Source organism: Glycine soja, chromosome 19 (assembly GCF_004193775.1).
Source record: "Glycine soja cultivar W05 chromosome 19, ASM419377v2, whole genome shotgun sequence".
Classification (NCBI taxonomy): Eukaryota; Viridiplantae; Streptophyta; class Magnoliopsida; order Fabales; family Fabaceae; genus Glycine; species Glycine soja.
In genome coordinates, this window is record NC_041020.1 from 48957981 (window position 1) to 48973952 (window position 15972).

Below are 15972 nucleotides of genomic sequence, written 5' to 3' on the forward strand. Positions count from 1 at the left end.
ATCCAAAATAGGTTGAGATCCATAAACAATGGTAAAATGTTCAAATATATAACTGAACAGTAATATAGACTAAAACAAAATTATACGTTGCTCAAAAAATAAGATTGACTTGCTACCTGTGAAGATCTTTAAACATTCTCATATATATCCTAACACAACATACAACTGTGTGAAAACAAACTTGGGAGGATAAATTCTGACACGGGAAAAAGATTGGCCTTGCCTTTTCTTCATTGTCAAACTTCCTACCACTTTGAATCAATTTTAAATTTTATATCATCTATATCATTCCAACATTCTTCTCTTATTTTTTACTCTAAAGTACATATCAACTACCTATCAACTACCATGGTGGCGGGTCTTCATGCATTATTTTCCTTCAATGTATTAAGTTTCCATAAGCTACAAATTACAGGGAAGACATGATAAAGTTAGCACCACTCGTTTGAGGTTGGTTTTGGTTCCTAAGCATGTCATTCAACTCTTTTGCAAACCTCTCCATTGCTTCATCAGGCAACCCAATCGCAAATATTATACCTTCTTCTCCTTTTGCATTCTTACCCGGGGTGAAATAGGAAACTCCTGGAAAAGCCCCTGCCCCACATTTTGCCGGTCCACCAAACACAGCATCACCCCACCCAAAATCTACATTCCTAAACTTGGCACGTGACAAATCCGACACAATATAAGACCGTACAGTGTTAAATAAGCATCGTCCCTTGATCACCAATAGATCTGCCACAGAATGCATATACTCCTCCGTCACCTCACGTTTCACTTTGTTGATTAACTCCACCGCATACCCAAATGGATTTCCACAAAGCTTCCCTGCAGTGGTGATTGCTGCAGGGTATGCAAAAACGTTGCCGTAGTAACCAACAGGTAATGGAGGATTGAACCTGGCACGTGCATTGACTATGCACATCATGCGAACATCCTCATCTGCCTCTATTTGCAATGCTTTTGTGCGACAGCGCCACAAGCATGCTGTGATGATATCAAATGTGGTGCAGTATTTAAGGTTATGGGGAATCAAGCGGCGAAGGGCTGCTATCTCGACAGGTCCTAGGAAGAATGATCGATGAACCATGTTGTTGTCGTTGTCGTACGAGGAAGTGATGGTCCCTTCCTTGGTGTCTGGGACATGCTCGTATTCGCGATGGTTGCATGTAATGCGAGGTGGATCTCTTGCCATTAGGAGCTCCCTACGCCACACAGGTACAATGGAAGGACTTTTAACACCTCGAGCCATTTCAGCCCAAGTGTTCATGAATTGTGACAAACCAGCTCCATCGCTCATGGTGTGGTTCATGCGAGTGGCCAGGATGAAACCACCACACCTGAGTCGTGTCACCTGCATTTAATTTCCAAGGTCAACTGGTCAAGATATGTACAGATTCTACTTTTCTATAGTTTAACTAACAGGGAAAAGAAAACTCGACAAAATATGTTATACGATGGAAAATATATAGAGAAAAATATATAAATTATAAAGATTTAAGTATATTTTTATTTCTTGTTCCATTTGTTTTTAATTATAATAATTTTTCAACTCATATTTTTTAAGAAAAATAATTAATTTATTGTTAATTAATTGTATTATCATTTCAAAATTATTATTTTTTATTTTTCATTAATATTTGAAAAGAAAATAAATAAATAAAAGTATATAGAAAAAAAATAATTAATACATCTAAAAATTAAAAAATCTTATAAAAAACAACAAACAAATTTTAAAAAATGTTCTTATAATTGACGGAGGGAGTATTATATTCATGATGCGTTAGTAAAACCTATAAATTTTATGCAAAGATATCATCCCAAAAATTAATAAAGTTTAATATGTGAAAATGATTTTTTTTTTCATGTTAAAATTCAAGATTCCCTTCCCGTGTAAAGATATGTACGTCTTTGGAGTTCTCGTGTGAAGTCGCTACTTATTAATTTTGGAGTTCTCTAAATTACCTCAAATAAAAATAAAAATAAAAACAGGATTAAACAATCTGATAAATGATTAGAAAATAATTATACTAACATTTTTTTTTTCAAGGGTATTATATATGAGGTATTTAATCCTATTTTTATTTGAGGTAAACTAAACAACGCATCAATTTTCATAAGAAAAATAGTATAGAAACAGAATTTACAAGATCGTATAAAATTCCAACAATAGATTCACTCTTACGTATGCAAAAGAAGATGAAAAAATGTGTATTGAACCTGTACGAGTAGAAGGGGAGTGTTAGTAATTCCAAAAATAGATTCACTCTTACTTATGCAATTTGCCTATGTCGTTTTTAGAATTTTCATGTGGCTTTTGAACGTTTTTTTTTTTCTTTGTACAAAGAAGTGGATAAATTAATAAATTATAAACAATGTGTATTGGACCTGTATGAGTAGAAGGGGAGTGTTAGTAATTTCTTCAGTCTCTGGAACATTATATAGAAGTTCTTGGAAGCATGGGAATGGAGGTTGGAGAGCTTCACCACCAAACTGATAAAGTGTTACGTCTGCATCAGCCTCAATGAACATGACGCCCTCCCCAGTACAATCCACCATTAATTTGCGGTCAGGGCCCTCCCTAAGCCTACCGGCAAATGGGTAATAGAAAACAAGTGTTTTTGCCAGTGCCTGCCGAATGACTTCAACAGGGTCTTTCCCTGCCATTGATGGTTGGTTATGATAAATCTGAATAATTGGAACCTGGAAACGAAAGCCGTCTTGATCATCTATGTCGGATAGTGGTTTAAGTTGGTGAGGAGTGGGTGTAGCAGGAGCCACCAGCTCAGGTTGGCACCTTCGCACTGTGAACATTAGAGAGGGAGAAGATGAGGCCATGTTATCTGGGACAGCTAGAGAATGAGATCGCTGATTAATAAAAAACGAAAGCAAAAGAGATATGAAGTGAGTTACTGGAAGCAAGGGCTGCTTGCCTTTATAAAGGAAATTGAAAGCCCGTACGTTTTCATAATGACACTTCCGTTAGAAGTTCCAATATGTTTCACATTTGTTTGTTTTTTGTTTTTTTCCTTATTGTTGCAGTTGTAGGGTCGATTAAAAACGATCATTTACGTAACCAAATTAAACCGATGGGAAGTTTGCCAATTGGCACCGCTGTGGTTGTTCTTAGAGTGAAGATGATATTTGGATACACATTATGAACACCTTTTATTTCTCTGTATAAACATCCCTCCTCTTATAAGTAACGTGAATCATATTGTTAATATTCCTAATACTATTCTTCACATTTCTCTCGTGGTTCTCGTTTACTAGACTCGTTGTGTAGTAAATAGTAATGTATTTCGTTTGGGTCACTCAGTTAAACGGAGTATATTGCAATAATAAAAAATTGAAAACACTTGCAATTTCAGAATATAATCCTGCTGATGACACTTACATCTTTTCTTGATAGTCAGCAATATGCGTCACTTTTTTTTTTTTTAAAAGGATAGTACCTAAAAGATTATTGATTAAAAAAAATTTAAAAAGTTTTTTTATTAAGAAACAAAAAATTATATTATTTATAATTTTCTTACGTTTTTTATAATTTACATAATAAATATTTTTTTAATTCTTTAACTAATATTTAAAAAAGCAATAATTTTTTTAATTGTTGGATAACATTCGTGAATTTTATAATCCCAACAATGTTGGGTTCATTACCCAAAATTAAAGGCAATAATCTATATAAACCTTAAAATATTTATTTATGAACACCCAATAACATTTAAACGATGACACCTACATTTTTGTTTGCTAGAAGTGAAATAGGTAGGAAACTGGTAGGTGAGAATAAAATTAGAAGAATTGAATATGTATGTTTAGTTTATTTCCAAAAATGCACGTTATCTTCATAGTTATTAGCAAAGAGATATGCACCACTCCATTGTTAGGTAAGTGTACAGCGTTCTCGTATTTAAGGGAATCAGTGACTAATTGGTAATATTATTAATTCTTGTATTAATTATTTAAAATTCATATTTATGATAATTTTAGTGGGTTAAAATGAAATAATTTATCAAAAGGTTATTTGTAATATGTTGAAAAGTACCTACCAAATTAAAAGCAATTGTTGTTATATATCTGACTATAATTTGTAGTATATATAATTAATGTTAGAAACAACAAGAGAGGACAGAAAATTGTTTAAGATACGTAGGTTGGACAAGTATAAAGTAATTAAATCACTAACTAGATGCAAATTAAAGTGAAGAGAGTGGATTGCATGACCAATGAAAAATGGAAGAGAGAGATTCAAAATGGCATATTGGAAGAAGTTATTAAGATGTATCTCATTAACGGAGAGATCATGTAATTAATCCGTGTAACCAACCTTAGTAGAATGAAATTTTTGTTGTTTTTATTTTATGGCGGATATTGCATACACTTTTTTTTTATCTATGAAAAAAAAAAAGAGTAGTGTGAACTGTTTGACAGAAATCAGCCAAGCCTATTTCATGTTTAATTAATTGTAACAAATAGTTCTGTATGTCATTGTCAAATATTTATTCTTCACATTTATCTTGTAGTTCTCGTGTATTAAACTAGTAGTGTTCAAACTCAAGAGATAGATAAAGAGGACACGTTGTGATGATTTGCTGGAAGTGCAAAGAACTTAAAAAACAAATTGGAGGACATGCTTGTATGTAACAATTGAAAAAGTTAATTGATCCTCTTTCTAACACTTTTTTAATATTCTTTTTACGATTTAGTTAAAATTTATTGAAAATTACTAATTTTGATAAATTTTACTTCTAAATTAAAAGAATGACATTAAATGAGATATAAAACACTAAAGTTGATGATTTTCAATATATTTTAATTAATTTTATAAAAAGTGTTGAATAAAGAGTGTAAAAGAAAATTAATGCCATTAATATTTCTCAAAACAAAAAGATTGACATAAAATGTTATGGGTTAATTTTTTTATTTTTTATCTCTTAATTTTTATTGTAAAGGAATAGAATGAAACAAAAGTTTCAAGGGTAATTAATTTTGTGAAAAGCAACAATAATAAATGAGAATCATAGACAAAAATAGGTTAGGTCACCTATTCACAGGTGGCCTATGGCCAACCCTGCTTTAAGGCATAATGACTTGATTAATAAAAAGATCAAATTAAAACCTTTTGAAAATCATATTTAAATAAATAAATAAAAGTGAAGTTCAGATATTAAAAAAAAAACTATTAAATTTACCATGTGTGATAATTGAACACTTTTTAAAAATCAGCAAAGAGGATTATATTAAATTAAAAGAGGTACCACAATACAAAGAAACCACTGCCCACAAAATGAAAACCTGATTATAAATATTTAACTCAGACATGAGAAAATTATGGCTAACCAGGAAACAGAGAAACACTAGAAACAAAACACAAGCACACCCAAGAATAAATACAGCACGCACTCCTCAAAAGTGATCAAATCGCAGCAGCAAATCAAACCATTCCCTTAACATGCATGCAGCATCACCTTCCCAATCCACTACCAACACGCAATACAGTAGTTCATACATATCACCTTTTTTTTAAGGATAAACACTGTATTCAAAGAATATTGACCGATTAAAGAATTTAAAGGAAAAATATTTCTATTGAGAAACGAAAAATTATATTGTTTATAATTTTTTATATTATGTATTTCTATAATTTAGATAGTAAACATTTTTTCCTTTTTAATTCTTTAACTAATATTCTAAAAATATTGATAAAGAAAGAATTATTTTAATTGTTGGGTAACAATATTGGTGATTCTTATAATCCCAATAATGTTGGGTTCATCACCCAAAATTAAGGGCAATAATCTATAGAAACCTTAAAATAATTATTGATGGACACCCGATAACATTTAAATGATGACCCCTACATTTTTGTTTGGTAGAAGTGAAATAGGTAGGAAACTGAGAGGTGAGAATGAAATTAGTCTATTCTAAAAATTCACCATGTTTTTTTTATAGTCAAGATAGACTAAATTTATATGTTTTTAATTTGAGAATCACATTTATCTATATGAAAAACATTGATTTTTACTATTTATGTTCGAAAAATATAAAAATTAAAAATATTTTTTTCAATTTTTTTATACTGGAGTCGGTGAAGTTAGGTGTTAGTTTTTTTTTATTTGGTAAAATTGTACTTTTGGTCCCCCACTTTAGGTCCAATTTCGCATTTGGTCCTTCGCTAATTTAATTCACAAATTGGGTCCCTCTATTTTATAAAATCCTGCAATGTTGGTCCCCGAAGCCTCAATTGGATGTTGACTATTAAGCTCAGACGTTGACTGCCACATGTCAACATCTGAGAGGCTCTTGAAAATTTTTACTTTGTGGTAAAAAAATTTACGTTGACCCAATTCCCGCTAACCCTAATTCTACAATGTGGGTTCGCTGCGCGTGATAGAACTTCAGCTGGTGGCCTTCATCTTGGTGTTCTCAACAAGTGGCCTCGTCCCACTCATTGATCTAGTGTTCCCTGCATTCGTCTCTCCATACATCTTGGCACTTTATTGGTGGTTTGTCTCTAACCCAATTAATTTACAAATCCCTAACCCTAAATAGTATTTTATCAATCTTCTTCTTACTAATATTTTTCTTTCTCTTCCTCTGTCTAATTCTGAAACAAACAATGAAACATTGAGTGACAATTCTATTGCGTGGAATGTTCTTCTTCTGATGAAAATGAAGTGTTTCTATTTCTTAAACGGAGAAGACGAGGATTTCGTGGAGGGAGGAGTGGCGGCGAGTTCGCGCGACGGCTCCACCTCGCACGTGTCATGGGCTCGTTCGCTAAGCTTGATGGACACGCACAATAGCAGCAGTCGCTCCCACTTCGTCTCCGAGTCGACGGAGTTCTCTGATACGGTGGACTTCCACCACTTCCTAGCGCAACGTGGTGCCAACAATCTCCGTCTTTTCTCCTTCTTCGACCTGAAATCCGCCATGCGCGCCTTCAGCCGCACCCTCCTCGTCGGCGAGGGAGGCTTCGGCTCTGTCTACCGTGGCTTTCTCGACCAAAACGATGTTGCAATCAAGCAGTTGAACCGCAACTTTACTATGTAGTTTGTCTTTGTTTTCGCCACCCATGAGGGCGTTGGTGCCAATCATCTACACAATTCGGAGGATCTTTGTGGATATTGATTGGATTCATGATGTCTGGCTCAATAAGACTTTGCGTAAATTGTTGTAAAACCTGCAATGTTGTTATGATAGGATTTTCCTTAAGGATTAGGGATTAGGGTTAGGGGGAATTGGATCAACATAAATGTTTTCACCACAGAGTAAAAATTTTCAAGAGTCTTTCAGACGTTGATACATGATAGTCAACATCTGAACTTAACGATCAACGTCCAATTAAAATTTCAAGGACCAACATTACAGGATTTTACAAAACAGGGGATCCAATTTGTGAATTAAATTAGTAAGGGACCAAATGCGAAATTGGACCCAAAGTAGGGACTAAAAGTGTAATTTTATCCTTTTATTTTTAAAGTGACACTATATATAGCTTTTACATTAGATATTTGAAATAATTATATTATTTATATTATATATATATATATATATATATATATATATATATATATATATATATATATATTTAATATCGTTTATAATATCAACCATCTAATTTTACATTTTTTCTATTATCATTATTTTTTTATTGTACAAAGAAATGGTACGACCTAAGACATATCATTTCTCTTATTTAAAAGGACGACTGCAACTGCGAACAATGCTTGCCATAAAAAATAATAATATAATTGTAAACGCAATTTCAAAATCCTAGGACGTTAGGACAACCATTCGTTTAAAAATGCACCTTATCTTGATAGTTATTAGCAAAGAGATATGCACCACTCCTTTAGTAGGTAAGCGTACAGCGTACTCGTATTTAAGGGATATATATGTAAAAAAAATATTGTGAATCAGCGACTAATTGGTAATATTATTAATTCTTATATTAATTATTTAAAATTCATATTTATGATAATTTTAATGGGTTAAAAATGAAATAAGTTATCAAAAGGTTATTTGTAATATATTGAAAAGTACCTACCAAATTAAAAGCAGTTATTGTTATATATCTGACTATGATTTGTAGTATATATAATTAATGTTAGAAACAACAAGAGAAGACAGAAAATTGGTTAAGATACGTAGGTTGTACAAGTATAAAGTAATTAAATCACTAACTAGATGCAAATTAAAGTGGAGAGAGTGGATTGCATGACCAATGAAAAACGGAAGAGAGAGATTCAAAATGGCATATTGGAAGAAGTTATTAAGAGATGTATCTCATTAACCGAGAGATCGTATAATTAATCAGTGTAACCAACCTCAGTAGAATGAAGTTTTTGTTGTTTTTATGGCGGATATTGCATACACTTTTTTTCATATATGAAAAAAAAAAGTGTAATGTGAACTGTTTGACAGAAATCAACCAAGCCTATTTTCGTGTTTAATTAATTGTAACAAATAGTTATGTATGCCATTGTCATATATTTATTCTTCATATTTATCTTGTAGTTCTCGTGCATTAGATTAGTAGTGTTCAAACTCAGGAGATAGTTGATAAAGAGGACACGCTGTGATGATTTGCTGGAAATGCGAAGAACTTAAAAAACGAATCGAACATGCTTGTATAACGATTGAGAAATGTTATCTGATCCTCTTTCTAACATTTTTTTTAATATTCTTTTTACAATCTAGTTAAAATTTATTTAAAAACATTAATTTTAATAGATTTCGACTTCTAAATTAAGAAAATAACATTAAAAGAGATATGAAACACTAAAGTTGATGATTTTTAATATCTTTTAATTAATTTTATAAAAAAATGTTGAATAAAGAGTGTTAAAGAAAATAAATGTCACCAATATTTTTCAACAATTAATTTTGTGAAAAGTAACAATAATAAATGAGGAACAGGGACAAAAATAGGTTAGGTCACCTATCGACAGGTGGCCTATGGCCAACCCTACTTAATGCCTAATGACCTGTTTAATAAAAAGAACAAATTAAGACTTTTTGAAGATCGTATTTAAATAAAAAAAATAAAGGTCAAGTTCAGGTATTAAAAAATACCTATTAAATTTACCATGCCTGATAATTGAACACTTTTTAAAAAATCAACAAAGAGGATTATATTAAATTGAAAGAGGTACCACAATACAAAGAAACCAGCAGTGAACCTGGTTGTAAATATTTATCCCATACATGAGAAAAATATTGCTAACTAGGAAATAGAGAAACACCAGAAAGACTAGACGAAACACAAGCACACCCAAGAATAAATATAGCATGCACTCCTCATTGTTCCCGCGTGACATCAACCTGGTTCCTGCTGCGTGGTTCGTGCCTCTTTGACCTAGCTAGCAGTTCCATTGGAGGAGGGCGATGGGGTTTGGGTTTGGGTTTTGGAGGGAAGGAAAGGGGAATGAGGATGGAGGAAGAATGTAGAGTGGTGAAATCATCGTCGTTTTAGAGTATTTAAAGAGAGTTTCCTAAAAATCATCTTTGACATGTTGACAGTTTTTATAAAATTATTATAATTACACAAATGATGATGTTTTTTTGCAACCCTCGTTCAGATTGTGTCATAATTTTTTTTTTTTTAGTAGTATCAAAAGTAATCAAATTGCAGCAGCAAATCAAACCACTTCCTTAACAACATCACCCACTTCGCAATCCACTACCAATACGCAATACAATAGTTCATACATATCGATCACCACCACCGTTCCCACAAACCTGCCAGTACTACACATTTTTTTAATATGATTATCCGGTAAAAACTCTTAGTTATAATTTATTACAGTGTTATTTTATTCTTTAACATTTGATTTACGGGTTTGTCTAATTGACCAAAGTAAACATAGGACTAAATAATCTCATCTTCAATGACCATGGGCTCAAAAGTGAAACTGGTGATTTAATATAATTTCTGATATACATTCAATATTTGAACATTAATCTAAATGTTTGAATATATTTTCATCCCAATCATAATTATAGCAATAAGCTCAAATATTAGTTTTATTATTCTCTGTTGTTTTCATTAATTATCCAATACTTTTTAACACGTAATTAGGATTTTTAATTTAAAATTCAAAATTAATGATTTAAAGAAATTATAATTTTTAATCGAATTCATTATACAAAATACTTTTTTAATGTTGGTAATATATAGGATAGGAGGAAAATTTCAGTTAAAAATATATTGAGGTTTAAATTACAAAAAAATAATATAAACATAAAAAATCTCTACCTGAGCATATATTAATTAATATTAATATTAATATTTAAAATACATCATCTTTTTTTTTATATAAAAAGTACGTATAATCGAGTGCATATAAATCAATTTGTTAGAGTGTTGTTTTAATTAAACCATTAGTTTTAATTCGAGTATTAATTGAGACCAATACTTCGATCAATATTAAAACACAATAGGCCAGGAGAGTCGTGTTGCCCAAAGAGACGGAACTTTAGTTTAAATAGGGTGAGTCAGACATAGAAAACTATCATTATTAATAAAAATATATCAATTTAAAATAAAATAAAAACAAGCAAGAAAAACATTTAATAATGCTTCTGAGGACTCAAATTTCACGAGTTAAATTTATTTATTTTCTTCACCCTTTCCAATATATTAAGAATTTCATAAGCTACAAACTAGTACTATAAGGTAGACATGATAAAATTAGGACTACTTGTCGTCGGTTGGTTCTGGTTCTGGTTCTGGTTCCGGTTCCCAAGCATGTGGTCTAACTCTTTCGCAAACCTATTCATAGATTCGGTAGGCAACAAAATCGGTAACACTATGCCTTCTTCACCTTTCGCATTCTTATAGGAAACATGATAAGTTGCTGCAGGAAAGGTCCCAGCCCCAGCTTGGGCAACTCCACCATACACAGCATCACCCCACCCAAAATCCACTTCTCTAAACCTAGCACGTGTCAAATCCGAAATAATACATGACCTCACGCTTGTGAATGAGCATCGTTCCTTAATCACCATTAAATATGCCACAGAATGCATATACTCTTCTGTCACCTCACGTTTCAGTTTATTGATTAACTCCACCGCATACCCAAATGGATTTCCACAAAGCTTCCCTGCAGTGGTGACTGCTGCGGGGAGTGCAACGGCATTACCGTAGTAACCAACAGGTAAAGGGGGATTGAACCTAGCACGTGCGTTGATGATGCACATCATGCGAACTTCCTCATCTGGTTTCATCTGCAACGCTTTTGTGCGACAACGCCAGAAGCATGCTGTGATGAGATCAAACGTTGAGCATTGACGAAGGTGGTGTGGAACCAAGCGACGAATGGCAGCTATTTCGGTGGGTCCAAAGAAGAATGATCGCTGAACCATGTTATCGTTCGAAGGGGTGATGATGGTGTCTTCGAGTTGGTCGTATTCGCGATGGCTGCATGTAATACGAGGTGGATCTCTTGCCCTTAGAAGCTCCCTACGCCACACAGGTGCGATGGAAGGTTTGGTAGCATGACTTCGAGCCATTTCAGACCAAGCGTTCATGAACTGTGATATACCACCTGCGTCTCCAATGGTGTGGTTGAAGCGGAAGGCCAAGATGAAACCATCACACTTGAGTCGTGTCACCTGTATGTATAAGATTATATTAATTTCCACCATCAATAAATTGACAAATTCTACTCCCACCATACCTTTCTATTTGGTTAAATTATTCATAAAAAAATGCTAACGAATACCCTGAGAATCCAGGTTATGGAGTCTAAGATGATTTTTTTTTTAATAGAAAGTATAACTACATATCATTTGGTGATTTCCAATGCAACTTCAATAAAAAAAAAATCATTATACTGTAATTTTTTAACTAATATCTTAAAAGACACTTATTAACGAGACTCACTGTTCATTGGTGGTTCATGTGTATAGTTGTTTTTATTTTAAATTTTTATACAAGAAATTTAATACATATAATAGTCCTTGTTTAATTTTTTCTATAGTAATTTATCCTCGTCAAAAAGGTTTTTTTAACAGTTTTAGATTGACAAATTATTTTTTGATATTAAAATCAAGAATCAAAACTTAACTTCCTATGTAAGAATATTAAAACTTAAGTTTTCTCTTATAGAAATAAAACTTAGAATAAAAATATTTATAAGATCAAATAAATACTTTAACTTTTTATTATCGTTAGTTAATACAAAGAAAATGAAAGAAAGAAACATTAACAGAAAAAATATAAAGAGAAAAAATCAACTATATGCAATAATATAACTCTAAGAAATTAATTGAAGTTTAATATATATGTGACAATTCTTTCATGTTAAAATTCAAGGTTATCCTTCCATATTTTCGTTGTAAATATTTATAAATTTATAAAAATCGAAAGTCTACTATATAAATTTTATGAAAAATTAAGGATATAGAATCAAAATTTATAAGATCATATAATTAAAATTTTAACAATATATTTTGAGTGTCTTGTTATGCAATTTGCCTATGTCGTTTTTAGAATTTTCATGTGGCTTTTGAACTTTTTTTTTTTTTCTTTGTACAAAGAAGTGGATAAATTAATAAATTATAAACAATGTGTATTGGACCTGTATGAGTAGAAGGGGAGTGTTAGTAATTTCTTCAGTCTCTGGAACATTATATAGAAGTTCTTGGAAGCATGGGAATGGAGGTTGGAGAGCTTCACCACCAAACTGATAAAGTGTTACGTCTGCATCAGCCTCAATGAACATGACGCCCTCCCCAGTACAATCCACCATTAATTTGCGGTCAGGGCCCTCCCTAAGCCTACCGGCAAATGGGTAATAGAAAACAAGTGTTTTTGCCAGTGCCTGCCGAATGACTTCAACAGGGTCTTTCCCTGCCATTGATGGTTGGTTATGATAAATCTGAATAATTGGAACCTGGAAACGAAAGCCGTCTTGATCATCTATGTCGGATAGTGGTTTAAGTTGGTGAGGAGTGGGTGTAGCAGCCAGCAGGAGCCACCAGCTCAGGTTGGCACCTTCGCACTGTGAACCTTAGAGAATTTGGAGGTGACGAGGCCATGCTAAGGGAGAACGATCGAGAGTGTTATTTTCTGGGCTAGGACTGCTACCCTTTTATAAACGGAGTATACATTGCCATAAAAAAAATTTGAAATTAATCATAATTTCAGAATCGTGGGACTAATATGTTTCACGTTTTCTTTTTGTTGGGAAAACGTCAGTGTTAATTAAAGCCTTAAAGTCATAATTCACGGGTATGAAAAAGCATGGCATCTTCCATGCGTCCAAATATCGTGGTTGCTAATACTCCTGTCCATTAAAAAAAAATTAAATGCCATTATATTCCTAAGTATCATTTAATTATAAATTATTATTTAGATAATTTTAAGATGTTTTTATAAAAATCAATCAATTTTATCATTTATAATAATTTATAATTAAATAATAATATAAAATTATTTTATATTATCAATGTATATCTAATTTATCAAAGAGAAATTATTAATTATTTTATTTTAATTAATAATATTACTCATAATTTAAGGAATTTTAATTTTTTTCGATGAGTATGTCTTATATTATTAATATTCTAATAAATAGTTAAATGCATGTAGACTTTTATGAAAAAATGAGTGGATCTTTCATTAATAGACCTAACAATAAGTTAAGAGTATAAAAAAAATTTAATAATTATTCTCTCCGTTCCATAATAATATTTATATAAAAAGAAAAAAATTATCCAAAAATAATAATTGTTTTAACTTTTCAATGTAACATAAATTATTTTTTTCACTTATATCCTTTATAAAATTAATTATACGAGTTAAAAAAAACTAAAAATGATTTAGTGATAACAAAGTTAATTAATTTTGTAAATTAGTATTCTTTTTTATATATTTATTAGTTTTTTTGTTTGTATAAAATAACCTTGTACCCGCAATTATATATATGAAACGGAGGTAGTATTAATTTGAATGTGATCATACGTTTCTTATAGGATGGAGGGAGTATTAATAATGCCATAAAAAAAAATTGTAAAAGTGCAATATCAAAATCAGAGTCAAAGGACCGTGCATTTAACGCCTTATCTCGATAGATAGTTAGCAAAGCAATATGCACCACTCTTTATTTTTGTTAGGTAAACATTCACACTTATGGGAGATGGTTTTTTCTTTTTGTATTTTTATTGCTTAAATGTCTAACCTCTAATAAATAAATTTTTAATAAATAATGACTTTTCTAAAATTATTTATTAGTTTTACACTAAAGCTAAAATGAATTTTCATTTTAAATTATACAAGAAGGAAATAGATGCATTAAGCAACTATCCTTATATAGTTGTCAACCAACTGTTTTATTCTAATTGTTTGATTCCTACACCAATACATTATAATACACTCGTTACTTAATTAGTTAATGTTAGACAAATTGTGTAAGTGAAGTCTACATGACGTAGAAATTTCTCTAAATTAAGCTTATGGGTTTTTCGACCAAGACTTCAAAACTGGATACTATTATCTTGTGTACGCAATGAGCTCAAGATAAATTACATGTAGAACAAAAGAAAAATGTTGCCAAAGTTTTCAACAAAACTTATAATTAAAGTCTGAATAACAACACTTCAGAATACCATAGCTGAGATACGTCTAAAATGACTGCAATTCATTCATGTGTTGATACATAATTGTAAAGCTTAAGCAAGTGATAAATTATCAATAGTAGAAGTTGAATATTTTTACCATGTGATCAGCCGCCTCCTCAAACAAATTTTTCTAGTTCAATCCTGATTGGCAGTGAATATTGAGGTTTAAAGAGAATAAAAAAAAAAAGAAAAAAGTAAAAGTAATATAAATGAAAATGTTAAGATCATGTGCTCCCACAAATAAAGATAGAATATAAAATGATTGTATATATGATGAGAGTGCGGCAACTATTGGGTAAAAAATTAAATGACTAAAAATTAGTTAAAAGGGTATAAACACATACAAAGATCATAGAATACACCAGTAAGAAGAGAATATTACATGACTTTTAATTAAGGGTGTTTGCATATAGTTTGATTTGATTTTTAGATAAAAATTATCTGAACTAAATATAAAATAAAGATGTTGTTTGATATAAATATAATATCAAATCTAAATCAAACCAAATCAAACTTTTGTGATTTGGTTTGATTCAGTTTAACAATATTTTTTATTTTATTATTATAATTTAAAATTTATCCACTAAATTTATATAATTATTATGTTATATTATTTTAAAAATGAAATTTATCCTTTCATTGATTTTTTAAACATATTTTATTTTAAAAATATTATTTTCACATCTATTTAGCATTAATATAAAATAATATTACAAATTTTTTAACATAATAGTAATTTATACTTCACTTGATATTTAATTCTATTTTTTAATAATATTAATATATTCTTTTTTAATATGTGGAAGTGAAATATGTATCTTGGTTATAAAGTAAAGAAAAATTAATAAATTATTTGTTACTTATTATTAGTTATCACAATAAAAATCAACATAATTATAATATGATTTATTTGATTTGATTCATATTTTATAACAAGATTCGAAAATTGAACCAAACTATAAAAAAATGCAATTTTTTATATTTTTAGATTTTATAATTTTCAATTTTTTGGATCAATTTAATCATTTGTGAATGATTTGATTCAATTTTAAATACTCCTACTTTTAATTTTATAAAAGAGAGAGAAACATATATAACAAAATCAATATTGAAGTTGTCATGAGAAATATTATTGTGAATAATATTTCTGAAGAACTGGTCTTTAACGAAATTAAATGGAATTGTGTAATTCATCTCACTGAATCAATCAGGCTTTTTCTTTTGTTTAGATGTCAACTAATGCATACAATTTTTTTCTTTTCAGAAAATGGAGTAATGGGAATCCTTTGACAGAAATAGACAAGTCATTCGGCAATTGCTTCTTGCATTCCGTGA

At 30.7% G+C, this 15972-nt stretch overlaps 1 protein-coding gene and 1 pseudogene across 1 annotated transcript; both read right to left on the reverse strand.

Moving 5' to 3' along the window:
• Positions 1-113: 113 nt before the first annotated feature.
• On the reverse strand, positions 114-2893 carry LOC114400073 (benzyl alcohol O-benzoyltransferase-like). The gene is made up of 2 exons (XM_028362340.1): positions 2389-2893; positions 114-1354 (listed from the first exon to the last, which is right to left on the reverse strand). The coding sequence occupies exons 1-2, from the start codon at positions 2836-2838 to the stop codon at positions 410-412; spliced, it is 1395 nt and encodes a 464-aa protein (XP_028218141.1). The 5' UTR covers positions 2839-2893; the 3' UTR covers positions 114-409.
• A 7713-nt stretch (positions 2894-10606) lies between these two features.
• Positions 10607-13095, reverse strand: LOC114399724 (annotated as a pseudogene).
• Between the last annotated feature and the right edge of the window lie 2877 nt (positions 13096-15972).

What these genes read in the sequence shown, in the direction of transcription:
- LOC114400073 (XM_028362340.1), bottom strand. Translation starts at nt 2,838, where the DNA reads ATGGCCTCATCTTCTCCCTCTCTAATGTTCACAGTGCGAAGGTGCCAA. An exon ending in CTCCCCTTCTACTCATACAG is followed by an intron (nt 1,355 to 2,388) that starts GTCCAATACACA and finishes AATTAAATGCAG; the next exon opens with GTGACACGACTCAGGTGTGG.